At 41.0% G+C, this 22165-nt stretch overlaps 1 protein-coding gene and 1 pseudogene across 2 annotated transcripts in view; one reads left to right on the top strand and one right to left on the bottom strand.

Moving 5' to 3' along the window:
- The window catches only part of LOC143653342 (cyclin-A2 pseudogene), a 42951-nt pseudogene extending 35379 nt beyond the window's left edge, over positions 1-7572 (bottom strand).
- Positions 7573-7851: 279 nt separating this feature from the next.
- Positions 7852-22165, top strand: part of VCL (vinculin) — a 106973-nt gene continuing 92659 nt past the window's right edge. For both annotated transcript variants that reach the window (XM_077124863.1, XM_077124862.1), the window contains exon 1: positions 7852-8132. In XM_077124863.1, the coding sequence (XP_076980978.1) occupies positions 7965-8132 (168 nt within the window). In that variant the 5' untranslated portion in view covers positions 7852-7964. The remainder of the gene's footprint in view (positions 8133-22165) is intronic.

The following is a 22165-nucleotide window of genomic DNA, read 5'->3' as shown; positions in this document are numbered from 1 at the left end:
ATCTGTTCTTTGACATTCAGTTCAGCTTTATCTGGACCTCTAGCTTAACTTTTGTTTAATAGAGGGGAATTTTTCAGTCCTTGTTTTCTTGTTTCTTGCCCTTCTTGTGTGGTGCCTCCCCCACACACATTTAGGACGGTCTACTTAGGTATTACAGACTCCAGCCGGATTTTCCCAGACCAAACTGGCCTCCTATCAGGAGGAAAAAGTCACCTGCACCGGTTTTCCCTGAGGGTGAGACCCAGCAGGTTGAAAGACTTTCCTGTGAAGTCTCTGGACTCTGTTTTTCTTAATCTGACGGTATGTGGCGCTTGTCTACCTGCGGGTCCCACCAGCATAAGATGATGCGGTACCTTTAACTTTGGCAGACTCTCCCTGCTGGGGTGTGGTGGAGACAGAGGAGAGGTTTGGGGCTGGTTTTAATGGCTTCAAATTACCAAGTCCTGGTGTCTGAATTCCTTGAGGGAGGGATTCCATCTGAGTTGGGCTTCACCCCCTCCCCTGGGGAAGGGACAGGCTCCAGACAAGCCCTCAAACGAGCTTGTTTCTGCCTATGCTGGGGCAGATGTGGCCTGAGAAGTCCTGCCGCTGTAGCCAAAGGCAGTCAAGCCTTTGTAGAAACACAGCCACAAAAACCTCTGTTTCCTTCTTTTTTTTTTCTTTTCTTTTTCTGTCAGCCTTGCCCCCTTGGTGCTTGGGCACAAATGAGCAACCTTCATTTTGACCAGGTTCACCTGAGCTAGGGGCCTATTTTTAGTAGTCAGAATTTGTTAATTAATTTCACAATTGGCATTTGATGGCGCTCAGCCCCTGCTGCTGGTAAAGTCTCTTTCCTTTCCCCTCTGGGAAGCAGTCTGTGGGGGAGGGGCGCTGGCTGCCACGGCTTGGAGAACTCATGTTTTTGGGGGGGCTCGCAGCTGGTCCAGCTGGTCCAGACTGGGGTATACTGTGTGTCCGGTCACTGACGTGGCCCCAGGAACTGTTCTGTACTGTTTCTGGTTATTTAGTAGTCGTTCTGGAGGACAAACTAAAATGCGCACATTGTTAAGCTGCCGTCTTGGCCCGAAGTCTTAAATTCTAAGTATTAAAAACTAATTTAGGGGCGGGCCACGATGGCTCAGCAGACAGAGTTCTTGCCTGCCATGCCAGAGACCGGGGTTTGATTCCCGGTGCCTACCCATGCAAAAAAATATAAAGACTAATTTAGATACCTTAAATCCATTTTGAATTGAAAATGATAATTGGTCAAGAAAAAAGAAGAGCCACTCTTTTTCAAAATGAAGGGGGAAGTGGTTGTGGTTTTAGGTGGGGTTAGTGGGTGTGGTGTGGTGTTAAGTCAGCTTCGGGGGCGAAGGGGGAGGAAGGGCTCCAACTGACTGAACCACTGTAAGGTTTCGATGCGGGAGAATGTGGGGAAGGCGCTGGTGGGGTGGTCTAGGTGGAGAGAGAAGGTGCATCTCTGGTGAGCTGGGCAATGCGGTGTAGACGTGTGTGTGTGTATAAGTGTGTGTAAATTGAAGTCTCACCCACATGGGCAGGAATGTATTGGTGCCTATAGGAGTGTTTTCTTTTCTTTCTTTCTTTTGTTTTTCTTTTGTGCTGTATAGCGGGGGTCACATTTCTTTCTTTTTCCATGTGATGTTCCCCTTATCGCAGCACCATTTGCTGACTTTTTGTTTATTTATTTATTTATTTTTTGACATGGGCAGGCACCGGGAATTGAACCTGGGTCTCTGGCATGGCAGGCAAGAACTTCTGCCACTGAGCCACCGTTGCCCGCCCTATTTGGTTTTCCATTTTTTTTTTTTTTTACTTGTTTGTTTGTTTAGGAAGTGTATGGACTGGGAATCGAACCCAGGTCTCCCACCTGGCAGGTGAGAATTCTACCACCGCACTATCCTTGCACCTCCCCCCCCCCCCCCCGTAGGAGTGTTTTGAGAAGCTTTAAGTCAATCCTTAGATACAGAGCCAATATACAGCAGTCCAAAAACTAATCGGGGAGACTGAACACAGAAACATGGAGAGAACCTGAGTATCTCAACTGACATAGAAGACTTAGGTTTTAGACCCTAATCCATGCTTAACTAAAATTTCTATGAGTTGTACTCACAAGTGACAGTTGCTACTATGTCTCAATTTCCCAGTCTATGTAATGAAAGAGAGCTATACTTCTCATTTTCTACCTACCTTAAAGAGTTGCTATGGCTTTAAAAAAAATAAAAAAGGAAAGTTTTCCATGTTGTGGGGCACTGTGTAAATAATTATCATCCTCCCAAACTCTTCCCCAATTATTTATAACTCAGAAATGCTAGACTTTAACATATCTTATAATGTTCCCCATCATCAAGGGCCTTAAAATGAAAACATGGTAAAGAGTCATGTCTAGCTAGCTATACCCAAGAGCAAATTTCACACAGTCCTTAACCTCTGCAGGTTATAATCTTGGGAAATTTACCATTCACCCTTATCTTAGAATTGGGTGAACATTCACATCAGTCTGACTAACATCCTGTAACAGGTCCCCACCTCCAGGCCTTGCTCATTCTGGAATGTCTGCTTCTTTCTTGCCTAACCAAATATTATTCTTCCTTTAAAGCCAGATGAAGTTCACTGCTCCATAAATTCTTTCTTACCCCCAAGCTGGCAGTGATCTCCTTCTGCTTAGAACTTAAGTATCACATGGTCTTCACCACATATTTGCGGCTTAGTTTCATGGTGGTTCCTTAGGTTAGTGCAGACCACGAACTGACTTCTCTATCTGCAAACATTTTTTTAAGGGCTTACTGTGTGCTAACCCTTTTATTTTGGATGGGGTTGAAAACATTATTATCCCCATTTTAGAGATGAGAAAACTGCAGCTTTGTGTATTCTGTGGGGATTCACAAGTCTGAATTCTGTAGGGCAAGTTGGAAACTTGGATGAAGGTGAAGTTGAATTTCTCAGGAGAAGTTATCTAGCTGATTGTAGGCAGAAATTCTTCTTCCTGACTTCTGAAATCCTCAGTTCTGGCTTTTAAGACCACCAGCTGATTGGATGATGAGACTCCCCACATTGCTGAGAGCAATCTCCTTTGTTGGCTGTAGATGCAATCAACTGACTCTAGATGCAAATCCATCTACAGGATGCCTTCACAGTAGCGGTCAGGCCAGTGCTTGCTTGACCAAACAACAGGGCACCATAACCTAGTGAAGATGACACATGAAAGCCATCACACTTTATAATGTGCCAAGTGTCAAATCGGGACTGTGTGGTTTGGTACCCAGTCATAAATCTGTGGCCCCATTACTGTGGAGGAAGAGCAGAATGGAGATTGGGGGACATCTAGCAGCCTCTGTCACAGATAAACAGGAGACAAATACAAAATGGTCATATAAAAAGACAACTGTGATAAATGCTGTGAAGGAGAGGATTAGTACAAACCGTGCATACCAGAACATTGTAGTGAGAAACAATAGGGAAATTATTTAAAAAAGTGGGCCTTGAAGGTACGTATCAGTATACTATGACCACACACTTAGTGTCTTAAACCAACACCCGTCTGTCATCTCACAATTCTGCAGGTCATAAATCTGCAGATTGCTAGGTTGTCTGCTCAGAATCACAGGCTGAAATCAAGGAGTTGACTGGACTGAGTTTTCATGTAGAGTTTCTGGGGGAAAATCTCCCAGGCTCACTTTTGTTGTGGGAAGAATTCAGTTCCTTGCAGCGGTAGGACTAAGGACCCTGTTTCCTTGCTGGCTGCAGGTGCTCACTTCCTAGAGGCCACATGCATTCCTTGACACATGACCTCCTCTATCTTTAAGCTAATAATTAGGCTTGTCAAATCCTTCTTGTGCTTTGAAACATTGACTTCCTCTTCTGTGACCAGCTGGAGAAAACCCTCTGCTTTAAAAGAGCTCATGTGATTAGGCCAAGCCCACTGGACAATCTCCCTATCTAAGGTCAACTGCCCCATATAACATAACCTAATCACAGAAGTAAAACCCATCATGTCACAGCCCTGGGGTATATGCAGAGTATGAATACCATGGGTGGGAAATCTTGGGGTCTCTTAGAATTCTGCCTACCACAGTAGGTAAGACTTAGACAAGCAGAGAGAACTTTCTAGGTGAGAAAGAAGTGAGGCTAAAGGTTCTAAAGTGAAGCTCCAGTAGGAGTTTTTGGAGATTGTGAATATGTTCTGTTTGTGACTGTTACAATCATATCAACAATAATATCAACATCTCCCTTTTCTCGAGGGTCTCAGGGTGCTTTATATAAATGCACACACCTGGGCCTTATAACAGCTCTGTGAGAGGGGTATTATCTCACTTTTACAAAGAAAGAAATTCAGACGTGGAGAAAAAGTAACTCACCAGAATTATATCTGAGTCAAGTTGCAAAACTGGTATTATGGCTTGGGCTTGGGATCACTCTCAGTTTGTGTTCTTTGCGCTGTTTAACCTGTCTGTTTGTGGAACTGGGAAGGAAAGCAGAAGACAGTAAAATGTGGAGGGCATTGACATTAACATATGTTAACAGGTGCCACAGAAGACTTCTGAGTGTGCATGTGAATATGGGGGAGGAAGACAGAAGTGGATATAGACGTGGATGGAGAGGAACATGAGGACTGCATGTGCAATGTGGTGTTTTAGGGAGGTTAATATGGCTAGTCTGCGTTATAATCTAGAAGGCAGAGACGCTATGTTAGTTAAAAGTCTACTGCATGATCAAGCCTCTTAATCCTACTGCCAATTTGCAGGAAATACAAAAGGCAGAAGAAAATGCTAAAGTGTACATAAACATATAATCAGCAAAGTGAGGACAGAGTGGGGATTATAGAAAAAAATCATAAATAGTCCCATCACCCATATTTAACTATGCCCGTGAAGCAGGGGACAGAGAAACTTCTTTGGCAACAGCGATAGGACTAGAGAAAAGTTTTATTAGTTTTGATGAGTGACTCCTTAGGGAAGGAGAGTTCGTAGGGAGCTATTTAGTAGTAATAGTTGGGCACCATCAGACCAGGGTTACCAGTTGTGTAACCAGGACCAGCTTCATGGTTGTGTAATCAGTGCAGTTGCACATGGCCCCGCACTCCGATGGCCCCTGCATTTGGGGTCTAATGTGCTGTAGTCACTGTCTTAATTCTTGAGTTTATGTTTAAGAAGTGAAGCTCAGTGGGACAATGGAGCATGCACCAGGGACTTGGAGCCTCAGCTGATGCTTGGTCCTGTCTCCTGCTGTCTCCCTAGCCTGGTTCTCAGTTGCCTGCTCCCCTGCCTCCTGGCACCCTGGCTCTGCCTGGCTTACCTCTCCCTGCCCTTGCCCAGTGATGATTACTGCTTTCTACTCTCAGTGGCCTGGGCACAGGGAGGGTTAGGGTTGGGCACTTGGTCCCTCCCCACAGCATCTTGGCATGAGGCATGCCAGGGAGTGGGGTTGGCCACCCCGACCTGGCAACACCACAGCATGTGGGTGGTCACTCAGAGGGACTGAGTGTCTCACCCACCTCTGGTCCAGTTATCAAGTGTGGAGATTGAAATACCATTGGGGGTCACCCATCTGCAATGGTTTGGGGTAGTAGGCCTCAGGAAAGGGAACTTGACTTTCTAGTCCATAGGTGTGGAACAGCTTGCAGGTCCAGAAGCTTGCAGGAGGGGGATGCTGGCAACTGGCGGGTGGCATGTGTGTTGAGTTGTGGAGCTGGGCCCCCAAGTGCCTGAAAAGGTTTGAACTTAAAAAAAAAACTGTTTTATTCACACACCATACAACCCATCCTAAGTGTACAATCAATGGCTCCTGATATAATCACATAGTTATGCATTCACCACTACAATTTATATGAGAACATTTTCATTTCTTCTGAAAAGAAAGAAGAAAAGAGAAAAACAAAATCTCATATCCCTTCCTTATGTCACCCTCCTATTGACGTTTAGCTTTGGTATATTGCCTTTGTTACAGTTAATGAAAGAATATTACAATGTTACTGATAACTACAGGCCTTAGTTTGTATTACTTGTACTTTTTCCACATATCATCCTGTTTTTAACACATTGTAATACTGACATATATTTGTTCTCATTCATGTAAAAACTTTCTTATATTTGATCAATTAACCACCATCATTGTCCACTCTAGGTTTCATTAAGTTACACAGTACCAGTTTTTATCCTCTATCTTTCCTTCTGATGTCATACATGCAAAGCTTTGAACTTGCCCTGCAAGTATCTCCATGCCAAGAGAGTGTGACATGACAGATAAAAACCACCATGTCAGGTTGAGAGAGAGACAGTGGAAGAAAGGAAAAAGCTTTACATTTTAGTATTTTTAATAGCACTTTTTCCTGCTTTTTGAACAAGAGGACTCACATGTTCATTTTACATTGGACCCCATAAACTGAATAGGCAGTCCTGTGTGTAGCCTTAGACAAACCATAGAGCTTGTTAACGTGTCTGTAAAATGGGGGATGGGAAATAAAATCGTATATGCTGCATACACACCAATTTAAATAAGGGCTTATCACAGGGCCTAGAATGTAGAAGCCACCACAGAAATGTTAGCTTGAAATAGAAGTCCATTGCCTACAATGATATGGAAGCAGTAACAAAAAGTGAAGGTATTATGAGAAGGAAAAGTGCAGGATTTGGAGGTGTGCACAGCATAAATAGGAGATTATAGAATACTAAACAAAAATAACTTCAAAAGTTGCACAGAACTACACATAATTGAGCATCTTTTGCAAAATAATGGGTCTTTGGGATATATTTTCATTTGACTTGAGGGTCTTTTGCTTTGAGGCATTAGTGAAAGTGTTCTGTCTCAGAATGTGGAAGCTTGCCCAAAAGTGAATTTGAGGTAAGACATTTAGAAAATGTTTTATATAAAGTGTGCGCTGATGACTAGACAATTTTGAGCATCTATCAAAATGTAAAATGTGCATACTATTGCGCTTTCACTTCCCTTAGGTATCTATCCCAGATAAATGCACCTGCCCACAATACAGAGGCAAGTACAATGATGCTCACGCAGAATTGTTTTTAATAGAAAAAAGTAGAATCCAGGCTAGATGTCCATCACTAAGTTATCTAAGTTATGTTTTATTTCATGCAATGGAATACCACACAGGCATTAAAAAGAATGAGGTAGGCCTATGTAAACCAACAGAGAAAGATAATCAGGGAATATTAACTAAGTGGAGAATTCAAGTTCCAGGAAAATGTCGAATTCCATTTACTTATAAAATACATGTCTGCAACTAAATGCACAGGAGAACGTCTGGAAGGCTCCAATCCACAATGGAGTACTGCTGTTTGTATAAATGAATGGGACGCTGATGTTTCTGAGCATTTCCACTGCTCCACTCTTTTACCAAAACGTTTCCAAGTACTAATGAGCGGAACTGGAGAGTATTTTGAGACCTCGCGTCAACGGGAAAAGTTGGGGAGGGGGCGGGGAGACCGACGACCCCCAGGCCTCCTCAGACTCTAAAGCCCGCGGAAGGTGAGGAGACCCCGCCCCGCCGAGGTGATTCTGCAGAGGGGCGGGGCGCTGCAGAGCCGAGGCGGGAGGCGGCCCCGGGGGCGGGGCCATCCGGCTCCAGCCGCACGCTCCGCTCCCTCCATGCCCTTATAAGGAGCGCCCCGCGCTAGGACTCCGGAATCCGGTCGCAATCCCTGAGGCGCACCCCCGATCCCGGGCCCCTCCCTTGGGAATTGGGGCGGAGTGGGGCGGGGCTTTGGCCGCGCGGGGGCGGGGGCGGAGCAGCTCGAAGAGGGGCCAATAGGAGCGGCGGCCCGGGTCTGAGCGGCGCTATCATTGGGCGCGGCCACACGAGGGGGCGGGGCGCCTGCGAGGCTGGTTACGCTGAGGGAAGCCGGGTTTCGCGAGTCGCTGCACTGCTGGGAGTCAGTCTCCGCTCCTTCCCGGCCGCGCGGATCCCAGTTCTCTGTAGCCCGCGGTTCGCCGCCCCGCTTGCCGCCGCGATGCCGGTGTTTCACACGCGCACGATCGAGAGCATCCTGGAGCCGGTGGCGCAGCAGATCTCTCACCTGGTGATCATGCACGAGGAGGGCGAGGTGGACGGCAAAGCCATCCCTGACCTCACCGCGCCGGTAGCGGCGGTGCAGGCGGCGGTCAGCAACCTCGTCCGGGTGAGCGCGCGGGGCTGCGGCCGGGAGCCGGGCGGGGGCGGCGCGCGGTGCAGCCGGGCGGCCTGGGGTTGGAGCTCCTGCTGCCCTGCTGTGTGACCTTGAGCAAGCCCCCGAGCCTCTCCGGGCCTCAATTTCCCCATCTGTAAAGTGGGGGCACACTTAGCAATGCTTGCCTTGCGGGTTTGCGGTGAAGACTCAGCCAGTTGGAATCTGTGAAGCGCCTAGCGCTCCGTGTGGCTGTCGTAGGCGCTCGATAAATGATCACTGTTAGGATGCCTGGTGGCCTCTTCCCCTCAGCTGAAGACCCCCGCGTTGGCTCCCTGAGCTCAGCTCCTTTTCAGGCCTCCCCAGTCCGGCCTCTGGGCCGGCAGTCTCCCTACCTAATAATCCCTGCGTTTCCTCCCAAGGATTCCTCTTTGAGCCACATTCTTATCCTCCGGCCCCCTTGCCCCGAGACCTGCCCTCCTGGCTACCCCTTCCTGGCGCTCCCCGCGTCGTGCCCCTTTGTCCACTTGTCTTACTGACCACTCATCTCTGTCCCCTTCGCCTCCCCCTCTGGGCATTTTACTTGTCACACCTCCGGCAATATCTAACACCGGATACTTCGTTTATGCAGTAATTCATGACCACAAGACCCTTCCTTTTATTTCCTCCTGTGGAGATTTCCACCTGGCCTCACTTGCTGTCAAACAGCTTCCTCCTCTTGGGCCTTTCCAGACTCGGGAGCCCTCCCTCCTGGCCCCTCCTCCCGGCGGGAAGCAAGATGGAGCTGCTGGGAGAGGCCTGTGGAATCTGGGTACTGCAGCCCCTGCTGGAGAGCGGGAAGGGTTGCCCCCTCCCCAGTCCATAACTTTTTTGGGGGGTTTGGGGTGGGGAGGGCTGAGTGGTTTTGCAGACCCCTGTAGCCCACAGCTGGTGACTAAGAACTGAGGTGATTCCTGGGGGAGGCAGAGTCCACTTCTGAAATGGGAAAAGGGGTGCTGTGACGGATCTCCTGTCTAATATCACACTTTTCTTCCCACTCTGGGTGGGTGACTCAGACTGCTGCTGCCTGCAGGGAACAACTTTGGAAAAAGTTCACACAGCTCCTCCACTGAGCTGTGTAAATAATGTGTGCAAGGCAGTTGGGAGGTTGGGAGGCAACTGTGGGTCTGGGTGGGGCTTGGGTGATTTATCTGATTAGAGCGCTTTCCTCACCAGAGTCATTTCAGCCACTGACAGTCTTTCTCAGTCTTCAGGGGCCCCTTGACTGTCACGGACAGTTTAGGAAACTGGAATCTAGGAAAACAGGGAGACACACTGACCAAATTCCTGGTCTTTATTGTGTATACTAAATCTATAGATTTAGTAAGAATCTATTTGGTAACAATTCTGTAATTCATTCAGAATGTCCAGTTTTACATTGCTTTTGTTCTTTTTATAACAAATTTTAACTCAAAACTCCAGAGTGCTTTCTTATGTGCTGTTGTCTAACATGGCTACATTCCAGGCCTCCATTTTTCAACAAATAGGAAACAATGTAAAGAGACAAGGTAATAGTGTTCCTCAGTGTAGCACTGCAGGAAATGAAATCTTAAAACCACATGTTGCACTTGGAACAGAGCTGGTGTAGTCTAAGGGCTACTCTCTGCTTAGGCTATTAAGAAAAGTTATTTATGAACTTCAGTGCTATGAATTAATAAACATTGAATGCCTGCTATTGGGACATTGCAATAAATCAGGGGTTCTCAGATTGAGGTGTACATCATAATCACCAGTGGGGTTTTATAGAAATAAAGATGTCCAGCCTCTACTTCAGACTCACTGAGGAACTCTCCAGAGGTGGGGAGCAAGCCTGCGTATTTTTTTTTTAAGCCTGTGTATTTTTAAGATGCTCCATAGATGGTTGTGATATGCACCCGAAGATAGGTAACTCTTTAATACAGTCATCATGAGATAAGTAAAAAAGAAATAAATAAGGCCAGATATAAGCTGAAGAAAATTTACATAGTTACATATTTTCCTGCACAGACAAAAGAAGGAATTTGAGATTGGCAGTAAAAATGAATTAACAGAGAAAGTGGGGAAGGTTGTGGTGATAAATAGCAAATCATGAACAAAGGTACTTATGAATGAGTCACTTTGTAGATTGTCTTAATTGTAGATGAAGAGGTAGGTTGGAGAGAAACGGAGATGCAGCTGGTTCATGACATTTGGGCAGTTTAACAGCAGGCTCTATCCAACAAGATGAAGAAAGAAAGAAGGGAAGGGAGAGAATGAGAAACTGTGTGAGGGAAATTTTATATGGGTGCCTTCTGGGGAGGCCAGAGGACCCACCAGTTGTAGCCCTTAAATAAATACTGCTGAAATTGTGATGAATTCTATACATACCTCAAGTTCCTCACTAGACTGTATCTGGAGAACAGGGTTCATTTGATATTTCTTTATTTGCACTCCAGTCCCTAACCTCAACATTGGCACAAAGGATGGATTGATAACTATTGTTGAAGGAAGGAAAGAACTGTGGGAAAGGAGATAGATTTGTAGTCCTTTAAGATTCATTGATCACGAAGACAATGAGGGCCTGGATTTTGGGTGTGGCAGGGAAAATGGAAGCAGAATTAATCAGAAATATGGTGGAAGAAAAAAGTGGGACTTGAGAATAGACAGAACTCTGGTGTTTTGCTAGGAAAAAACATGGTGTTGCCATAAAAAGTAATGAAACTGATTTTTGAGTAAATGTTTTGGAATTTATATAATCTAGGTGAGGGCTCTTTCATAGTTACTCCAGGAGGTTGTATCTTTTTTTTTTTTTTTAACTTTTTAAATTGTATAGTATAACATATATACAAAGCAAAGAAATAAAAAAACAATAGTTTTCAAAGCACTCTTCAACAAGTGGTTACAGGACAGATCTCAGAGTTTGTCATGGGCTACCATATGATCCGCTCAGATTTTTCCTTCTAGCTACTCCAGAATATAGGAGGCTAGAGGGCTTAAATACTTTTTTATCATCAGAATAGACTTTTTCCCCCCTTTTTTGGTGAACAATAACATATATACAAAAAAAGCAATAAATTTCAACGCACAGTACCACAATTAGTTGTAGAACATATTTCAGACTTGTTACAATTCCACAATTTTATGTTTTTACTTCTAGCTGCTCTAAAATACTGGAGACTAAAAGAGATATCAATGTAATGATTCAGCATTCATATTCATTTGTTAAGTTCTGTCTTCTATGTATAATTCCATCATCACCTTTGATCTTTCCATACCTCTCTTTGGAGATGTTTGGGCTATGGCCATTCTAAATTTTTAATGTTGGAAGGGTCTGTCACAAATATGGGGTAGGGAGATGGAACTAGCTGATGTTCTGGAGAGGCTGGGCTAAGTTTCAGGACTTTTCTGGACCAGGGGCCCATCTGGAGGGTGTGAGTTTCTGGCAAGTTACTCTAGTGCCTGGAAACCTTGTGGAATCTTATATATTGCCCTAGGTGTTCTTTAGATTGACTGAAATGGTCCTGGTTGGGGGTTGGTATGTTATGATAGGTAATAAGGTCTACCTGAAGCTTGCATGAGAGTGAAGTCCAGAGTAGCCTCTCGAGGTAGGTTATATCTCTATTCATTGTTTCTATTTGGAAATTTCCTTCAGATCATTTATGTCCTGCCAAGTTAGTCTTATTTTGGTTAAGAAAACGTACATTTAAAAAAATTATTTATTTTATTTTTGGAAAATGCACATTTTTACTGAAGAGGGCATTCCTTAGTTCAGCTGTTTTATTTACTATTGTTGAGACCAAATGACTTTTGGATATTTCCACAATTTACTAGATGAAGATTAAATTCTCAATTGCTGAGCATAGTCATTCATTTATCAAACAGGTATTTATTGAGACTTTTTTTACTGCCAAAGCAGTAAGTAGGATATTGGGTAGAAGAAGTATGATACTGAATAGAAAGTTCTAAGTGGCACTAAGGAAGTAAGGTGCTATGGAAGTTCAGAGAAAAATGAGATTGCTTTTGATGGGAGTGCCAGGGAAGACTTCATGGAGGAAGTAAAATTTGAGTGGGGCTTTAAATCAGGTGGGATTTGAACATTTAAAGAAGTGATAAGAAAGACACTGTAGGTGGAGGAAACTAACGAAACAAAGGCACAGAATTATTAAGAATATAAGGGCTAAGTGTTAAGTTCAGGCAGCATTAATGCTGGGGACAGGACTTATTTGGATTTGTAATCTCATGCATATTCGTTAAATAAAAGGATCCTGGTTATTTTATATACATATGTAACTGAGAGAATCATCACTTTTACTCCACATTTAAGAAGGGGGTAGGGTGGCAATATTTACTTTTCCTGACGAGGCCATTTTTTAAAAAAACAACCTTATTGAGATGTAATTTACATGCCATACAACTCACCCATTTAAAGTATACAATTCAGTGTTTGTTTTTTCTTTTTTTGTTCTGTTTTTCTTTTAAAGTATATTGGCAGGGTTGTGTAACCATCACCACAATCTAGTTTTAGAACCGTTTTTTTTTGGTCTTCCTAAAAATAAACCTCATATACATTAGCAGTTACTCCTTATTCTCTCCCAGTCCTTACCTCCCTAGTCCTAGGTAGCCACCAGTGAAATTTCTGCCTGTATAGATTTACCTATCCAGGACATTTCATATGAATGGAATCATATAATATGTGGCATTTTGTGTCTAGCTTCTTTCACTTAGCAGATTTCCATGCATGATACATGTATGATGTAGTTATATCAGAATTTCTTTCCTTTTTATTGCTGAATAATATTCCATTGTGTGGAATAAGACCATTTTAAACACAGAAAGTGTTTCTTTTTTGTATGCTGTATGGTGGGGTCACATTTCATTATTTTCCATGTGAGTATCCCATTCATATCCCATTTGTTGAATTTTTGTTTGTTGGTTTTTTGCTTTTTTCTTTTTGGGGGGGGGAAGTGCATGGACCAGGAATCAAACTGGTATCTCCTGCATGGTAGGTGAGAATTCTACCACTGCACTACCCTTGCACCCCCAACACAGAAAGTGTTTCTAATGCAATGAAAGAAGAAGGGGGAGTAGGAGAGGTGAGGGTGGGAAAGGAAAAAGACAGGAGCAAAAGGTGCTCCAAGGGTAGGATTCAGTAAGCAGTGTGAAAAAGTCAGAAGGCTTAGACTGCCTCATCTTGTACAGTATATGCATTTTTCTTTATTTCCATTGAAGGGGCCCATAAATTCTGCCATTGTTTGATGTGACCGTTACAATCATGTCAGTTTTACTAATGTGTCTTCAGACACATTGCCTTCTCCTTTGCATCTGGGGTCATGTGTTGTAACTACTCCTTGCGCTCATGAAATATTTATTTTGGGAGTTTTTGTGGTCTTGAAATTTATGAGCCTCACCCGTATATCATAGTCTCTTGGGATCATCTCTGGGACAAATAGCAGCATTGTCTTCACTTTTAACTGATAGATGAGGAAGGCTGCTCTGCTCTTAAAAGGAGAACAGCGATTTATTTTGTCATTTGTGAATTATCACCTTTAATATCTGAAGATAAGTTTGCTTTAATTTGTTTTGGTTGGTGTTGAACTTATTTCAGTAAAAATAAGTAACAGTAATGCTTGGTCTATAGGCTCATGGGTAATTTTTTTTCTTATTATTACGTTTCTGTTTCCAATTTTTAAAATGAACATAAATTCCTTTATTAGGGAAGAATCTAATAAAGTAAATAACATTTATTATGTAAATATATGTTATTTATGTGATGTAAATATTTTATAAAGTAAATAATAACATTATATAATCCTTTACAATTTATAGAATACTTTCATATATATATATATATATAATCTATTAGCAGTCCTGTAAGGTAGGTATTGATACGGTCTCCATTTTGCGGACAAGGCAACTAGAGCTCAAATTAAGTAACCTGCTCACAGTGACTCAGCTAGTAAGTGACAGAGCCTGGACTCAACTCTGGTCCCCATACTGTGGGTCCTCTGCTTTTTTTTCACTCCACAATTCCACCCCATTTAGAGCAAAGTTGTTAATATCAGTGGAGGTTTTCCACATTCAGAAGCAACAAGAATGTCATTTGTCATAGAGATTCCACTTGCCCTGACCTGACCTGGTTACCTGTGTAGTGGCAGAGCTTTGTATGAGGAGAACCGTGTGAAGGAGGGGTTCTGTTTCAGAGCCACATTCAATTTCACAGCATTTTTTTTCTTTTTAAAAAATAGTAGTAGATATAGGTCAGTACAAAAGTAATTACACCTGTGGAACAGAGCAAGGCTTTTCAACAAAAGTATAGGTGCTTTTTTTTTAACTTGAAGCCTTAAATTAGAATTAAATAGTACTTCAGGTGGCTTTGGGGAACCATGAAGTTTCATTTGAAAGACTTGGTCCTGAGATCAAAAGGTATATAAGGAAGGGGGTGCAAGGGTGGTTCAGTGGTAGAATTCTCACCTGCCATGCAGGAGACCTGGGTTCAATTCCTGGCCCATGCACTTTCCCCAAAAACAAACCAAAAAAGCAAACAGAAATTCAACAAAAGGTACTGCAATAACGCGATATTCACATGGAAAAAGAAGGAAATGCAACTCCTGCCATATGGCATACCAAAATATATATATATATATATAAGGATATGGATATACATATAAGGAGACCCATGTGAACTTTGTCCCAATAATAGTTAACATTTACTCATGTGACATTTGAAAGAACAGAAGGTTTTTGGAGATTGTCTCTTTCCACAGCTATGCTTATAAATTTAATGGCAACCCCAATTTAAAAGTTTGTTACACAATAGAAAGTTGTTTTTTTCCAAAACTCTTTTATAAATGGCACTGTTACAACTCTAAATGGACAAGAGTCAGGAATGGAATCATCAACAACAGTAGCCTAGGTTGACACTTCCTATTATACTCCAGGGGTAAGGGCAGCATCAAGGAAACTACTTTTATGGGGGCAGAACTCATTTTGAATTTAGCATTTCATGTGTATTTGTTTAAAAATAAAGTCATTTTATATGCTTATTTATTACTGGTCATTTATTTACTTATGAAATATTTATATTTTATATGCATCGCAACTGTGAGGGTCACCAATTCAAAAGCTTTTTGAAAACTTCCTGGGACTGTTTTTAGTATCCACAGCCTACAGTCCAGCATAGCAGGTATATGCTGTTTTATTACACTCATCCTCCTAGCTCAGTGTTTATCTTCTCCTCTAGACTGTGGGTTCCTTGGTGGTAGGGATCATGTCTGTTGTGTTCACTCCTTTATTTCCAGTGCCAGACTGGTCATAGGTGTGCACTATAATTTTTTTTAACAAAACATATGCAAGGCACTCATTTTTTTTCCATATATAAAATATTATAATAGTAATTAGTGTGCAACCAATATTTCCCATCCCCAGCTTTCAAACATACAAAATAGCCAAATTTGAACAGTCCTATCGAATTTGCAATTTTTTTTTTTGTATGCTGTATGCCTGGGGTCACATTTTATTCATTTTCCATGTGAGTATCCCTTTATTGTAGCACCATTTGTTGAATTTTTGTTTGTTTTTTCTTTTTATGTTTGCTTGTTTGTTTTTGGCAAGTGCATGGGTCAGGAATTGAACCCAGGTCTCCCTCATGGCAGGGGGAAATTCTACCACTGAACTACCCTTGCACACCCTACAATGGGTTTTGACTGAAACAAGTAAAATATACTATATACTAAGAGGGTGGAGTGAATGGCTAACTGCCATTGTTTGAGATAACAAAAGTGTTCAGGCTATTTTGGGTTGTGGTGCTCTGTTTCAGAGTCATTTCAACTATGCAGACCGCTTACAAAATTCATAACGTGAGGATATGTTGCCTCCTATCTGAAAGTGGCTTTAGGATTTTACGTTCTCTTTTTGGGAGTGTCTTTTTAAAATTTAATGATTTAGGGCCATGGTGGCTCAGCAGGCAGAGTTCTCCCCTGCCAGGCCAGAGACCTGGGTTCATTTCCCGGTGCCTGCCCATGCAAAAAAGAAAATTTAATGATTTAGACCAGGTGTTGATATATTATTTGAAATCCTGCTGGTTCCACTGTAGCTTCATATTATGAGTCATGAATTCCTCATTAAAAGATATTTATTTCAGTGAACCATATGGTAGGAGACAAAGATATCATAAAGTTGATCTGGTGTTTTTTCCTTTCTGGCTGATCTGGGCCCAGTCTTTTCATTAGACCTTCTGTCATGGTTATGACAGTGAGGTAGATTTTTATATAATAAATCTGCATAGAGCAGTATCAAAGAAGTATGAGTCCTTAATGAACAAATGTCAGGTATCAGCTGGTATCACAGCAAGGTTTCTCTCTAGAACATACTCTGTACTAAGAACTCTTTTTATTTATTTATTTATTTTAAGAAACTATCATAGCAGAGGTTTTATTCTGTTTCACTTTTATACATTTACCAGAGTTATGTTATTTAACAGATAAAATATAACATATTTGTTTAACTCCTCTTTTAAAGTTTTTCCTTGTACAGATGGAGCTCTGACCTATAGTTGAGCGCATATACTTTTAGAGAAATATTAAGCAACGCAATGCAACTAGCAACTTGGCTGTTTCTATGATCTGTAGCATTTTTAGAATAACTAAAACCAAGGCTAACAACGTTATACCATTGCTTAACAACATACAGGTTAGTATCAAGATACAATATAGAGAGAACACTGTCACATTTTTAGGAATTTATACAATTTTTAAATATATGAATAATATTTTACAGGTACAAATTTAATCAGCAACAGGATAGAAAATCCCTTTTAACCACTGTAACACTTCCCTAACACCTCCTATGCAATAGGTTAAACTATTTTAGCACTTTATTTACATAAGGTGAAAGAACAAATTATTTGTAGCAGTTTTTCCCTGAACAGTGAGAAGACTTGTCTTCTGAAATAAAGGATAATGCGAACACAAACATTAACAAGGATATTATTCTGAAGTCCATGTCATTCTAACATGGAGAAAACTAAACTTTAGTTTTGTATGAATACTTAGCTTTAACACAAAAGCTTTCCTTTAAACATATGATACACAAAGCTTTTGAACCTGCATACTTCCTTCCAATAGCAGTATTCATGAAGGTGGAAAGAGACAGAGATACTACAAAATAATGGAAGAAGGAAGAAATTTGTGCTTGGGTTTGGAACATAGCCAGGCATCAATATACTTTGTAATCAGAACACACAAATGATTACCTTATAATTGTACTAAGAACTCTTGATGAGGCAAGGTCATTTAACCAGTTCATGTTGTCTTCATGTGAGTCTGTCCTTAAAGCTTCCATATAGAGAAGACCAGAGGAAGAAAACAAACTTCTGCCTTGGCATTTTTTTTTTTTTACATGGGCAGGCATCGGGAATCGAACCCGGGTCCTCAGGCATGGCAGGCAAGCACTCTTACCTGCTGAGCCACCATGTCCCGCCCTGACTTGGCATTTTTAAGCTTCAATGGCCTTAAGTGTTATAGAGTGTAAATCCTTCAGAGTGAGCTTTAAGGAGTAAAGTTCAAGTCTGTAATAAGACTCTGAAACATTAAGAGAGGAGAGTTGATAAATTTGGAGGCAGGACTTCACACTAGAGACTTGCCTATAACCTTCTAATCCTTTATACTAGACCTGTGCAATTCTTGCTATTTGTTTGGGTATATTAGGCTACATAGTTAAGTTCAGATAACCCAAATTTGGAATTAGTTGGGTAGTTGTAGTTTGTTTTTTTCAGTCATTTTACTACTTGTTCTGGTTCCACTGGAAGTGGTTTTGGAGAGGAAGGCTGTCTTAGCTTTTTTCTTCTTAACAATTTACAAAAAGGTTTATATGAGGAAAGTAAATTGAGGTTAATATGTAAGTAGGGAAATTTTGCTTGAGGTTTTGTTTTTGTGTTTTTTTGAAGGGGGAGTACATTGTCTGGGAATCGAACCCTGGTCTCCTGCATGGAGGGCGAGCATTCTACCACTGAACCAGCTGTATACCCTCATTTCTGTTTTTATCATCATAATTAAAGTATTTTATCCTTCATACAGCACTAAAAATCATATTATTGAACAGTATACCATTAGTGTTCAGTTTTTGGCATGCTGACCCTTCATGTGCTTAAAAAAAAGCCTGTTTTTTTCTTATTATAAATGTATTACGTGTTCATTGTTGAAAACTTAGAAAATCTATCTTTAGAAACATTTTTATCTCAGTGTTTTCTCAGCCTTTTTCAATCTGTATGAGCTTGGTATTTGTTTTATTTGCTCTTAATCACCTTTTTTCTATACCCCAAATCAATTTGTGTTTTCCTGGATAAAAATACAAACTTAATTACATAGATGCACCAGCTCTCATCCTTTTCACCATTTTATAAAAAACCTCTTTAATTCACCATCTTACTCAAGAATTTGCAAAGAACAGTGAGGAAACCCAGTCTGTTACAACATCTCAGGACTTTATCTGCCATGTGCTGTTTGGGAGCTGTACTCTAGTTAGCTAACTGCTGTTTCAATAAGGGTGGAATGAAATAAATTCAAAATAATGGACCTTATGTGTAGACAAAAGGGATGGAGTATAATATAGTACTTGAGAAAGGGGACCTGCATAATTAGTCATATGAAATTGGGGATTTGTTGCTTTCTTTCTACTCCTTTGGTAAAAGCTTTGTAAATTTTGTGTTCTTACGTTCTGGGCTACCAGTCCTTGGATGACTGATTACATTGTGGGTTTTTCCTTCCCCTGCCCTCCCCACTGCTGTAGGGTATCTCCTTTTAGACTGTTGGTTTCCTATGGGGCAAGGCCTGGATCATGTTCTTCTCGATATTCCTCGTATTGGCTTATCATAGTCTCTTTCTTATTGTGGTGCTTTGATAAGGGGATTTTGCTTTGATACACGATATACCAGCTAGCCATTCTAGGTTGTTTCAGAATAATGAGGATAGCTGACTATCTCTTTCCTCCATTGGGAGGCCTGAGTATTCTCTTTTACTTCCCTTAAATGTTGCTGTATATCAAATACCTATGTAATTACAAAGAGAAACAAAGATTCATAAGTGAAATTATATTGTGTTGGTCACCTTTTTTTTTTTACATGGGCAGGCACCGGGAATCGAACCCAGGTCCTCTGGCATCACAGGCACACATTCCTGCCTGCTGAGCCACCGCGGCCCACCCTGTGTTGGTCACTTTTTGATTCAAAAATTCTGTGTGGGCACACTGGGTTGGTATTAGTGGTGTGTGTATATGTGTGTGTATTGAGGATGAAAGGTTTGAATCTTAGAACTAAAGCTGTTTTACAAATATTGTTGAGGTGAAGATAGTAGAGTCTTTGGTCGAGAGAGAATTTCCCACTGATAAAACTTCCAGTTGAATGACTTTTAAGGGGAAACTGGCTGAATTTCACTGCAGTTCTTAGCACAACTGGCCAAAATCCAAGACAAAGTCATGCCTTCTTTTAACAGTAATCATTCCTTCTTTTGAAAGAAGCTTAAGTTATTCCCACGAGTAAGATTCCCATGGAGAAAGAGTAATGGTGTATTTGTTCTTAGGGTTGAAAGTTGAGGGACTTCTATTATCTAGCTTTCCAGCTTTTTCTCTGTCCCCACCCCTCTGAAAGAGTACTGGCTCACCTTTTATCTGCAAAGAGGACATGTTCTTAAAGTAGATAAGGATATATAAATGGGCTAATAAATCATACAAGAAAAAATCTAGACTATCAGCTCTTACATTTTTCTACAACTATTCTTCCCAAATAGCAAGATCATATATCAGATTCTAGGAATGTACATTACTAGGTATTGTGAAGAATATTGAGATATAGAAGATATGATCTCTGGCCTCAAATTGCTTAAAATACGAATGAAATTTATAATCTTATAAAATATTTTTCTTACCTATGTTGTCTCATAGGTTTTGAGAATTGAATGAAATTGTTGCAGAATTGAAATTGTTCCTCTTAAAGTGTTATGCAGTAGTCCTATAAATACAGTGGTTTGTATTTATTAGGAGGATGGAGAAAATGTGAAGTGGTGGTGATGTGGAGAAAAGTGATACACACACAGGACCAGTTGTAGATAGCGAGGGGTGAGCTGGTGGTGGATTCCATAGTTAGGAAGGGAGCTTTGAGTGTTGGCCTCTCTGCTCTCTGCTTGTTTCTCCCCAGGTGCTCGAAGCTTTCAGTTCTTTCAGAGCACAGAGCTGCTTGGACTCTGGGCCTTTGCATATGCTGTTCCCTTTGCCTGAACTGCTCCTCTGCACTTCTTTTCCTGGCTAGTTTCTATTAATCCTCAGGTTCCACATTAAATGTTAATTTCTTAGGGAAGCCTTCACTGACTTTAGTTCCCACCTGAAGTTAGGTCCTTCTATCTCATGCTCTTGTAGCCCCCTATGTATTTTATTGTGCTTATCACAATTGTAAGTAATTATTTGGTGACTATTATTTACTTAACATCTTTCTCCCCATTAGAGCCCAGGGGCATATATTGGCTCTGCCTTATTTGCTTCTGAATTTTTAGTACCCCTCACAGACTTGGCACCTCATAAGGTGTTGAGAAATATTTATTCAGTGAACAAATGGGAAGACCGTTTGCTCCCTCCCTATTAAAAACTGTTTTAAGCTTCTTTAGAAGTATATGTATCATGCTGTGGGTAAATCTGATGAACTTGAGTTGTCAGTTAGGAAAGTAGCTTACTTGTGGTGGGATCATCCAGTTAATGCTTCCTGAATGAATAAATTTCAGACAGATTCCCAAGGTGGGGTTTGAGGGTAATCCTATCCAACACAGGATTATGCAGAATATGAAAATGTAAATAAAAATGTAGCGTGGTTTGAAGTCTCTGTTAATTTTGATCATCTGCAAATGAAAAGATTAGCCAACTTTGGCAAAATCCATCTAGTATGAGTTAACAAATACTAAAGTCAGACTTTAGATGTAGTACCAGCTAAATTAGCATTCAAACAAGACAATGATCTTAGGAGGCAATACAGTATAAATGGTTAAAAGCAAAGGCTCTAGAATTAGACTCCTCGAGGGTTCAAATTCCGCCATTGAAACCTGCATGGTATATAATGTTGTTAAAGCTGTTTAAACTCTATTTCTCATGGACCTTCTCTGTAAAACAAAGCTAATAGTAGCACCTGATTCATGGAGTTGTTGTGAGGGCTAGACGAATTCATAAAAATGCTTAGAACTATGCCCGGCATGCAGTTAAGAGCTCAGTGAGTGTTAGATATTATCATTAGTACATTTTCCCATGATTTTTTAGTCCTATTTTAAGTGTTAGTCTAATGAAAAGGCAGTGTTGATTTTTAAAAAAAAATGTCTAGGCATAGTTTCTTACTTTTACTCAACAAGGCAAAATGCCAATGAAAGCTTTCAGTAGACTTCCATATGTTGTGGAATATACAGTTTTACCAAGTGTGGGGAAAATATCACTCACAGTTTTAAGTGTCTCAATCTCTGATTGCCGGTTTCTCATGATTAAAATAAAAACCTTAATGTTTAATTGATTTCTTCCTTTGTTTGGAGTAATAGTGAAGAAAAAAGTACCTTTTTTTTTTTTTTCCAATTTGGAAGCAAGAATTAGGTTTTAGGATTTGGAGTTTTTACCCTAAACATTCATTGTTGTATTTCTGAAAAGATTGAAGGAATTGTCAGGCCACTCACTTAAATAGTAAGACGGAATCAGCCTTCCAGGTAGAATGGAGAACTATGATAAATTTGTGAAACAGAATTCGTCTTATTCTGGAATAGCTAAATTAATTCAAGAAATATTTAATGGGACACATACTATGCCAGATACTGGACTAGTTTAGTATCCCTTGCCTGAAGGAAGAGAGAGAATCTCTTTCAGATGTTCTATAACATATATAGAATTGAGAATGAGGGCAGGGGAACATAACTATTTTGGAAGTTACATCTGCTATTTCTAGTCTTGCAGTGATTCTCTAGAAAATTTTAAACTTGAATATTTAATTTCAAAGTCATAAGTTAATTAGCATCTTTACTGTACTCCTGATAATACTC

The sequence above is a fragment of the Tamandua tetradactyla genome, chromosome 13 (assembly GCF_023851605.1).
Source record: "Tamandua tetradactyla isolate mTamTet1 chromosome 13, mTamTet1.pri, whole genome shotgun sequence".
In the NCBI taxonomy this organism is placed as follows: Eukaryota; Metazoa; Chordata; class Mammalia; order Pilosa; family Myrmecophagidae; genus Tamandua; species Tamandua tetradactyla.
Note: the sequence above shows the minus strand (reverse complement) of the source record. Positions and strands in the feature narration are given on the sequence as shown.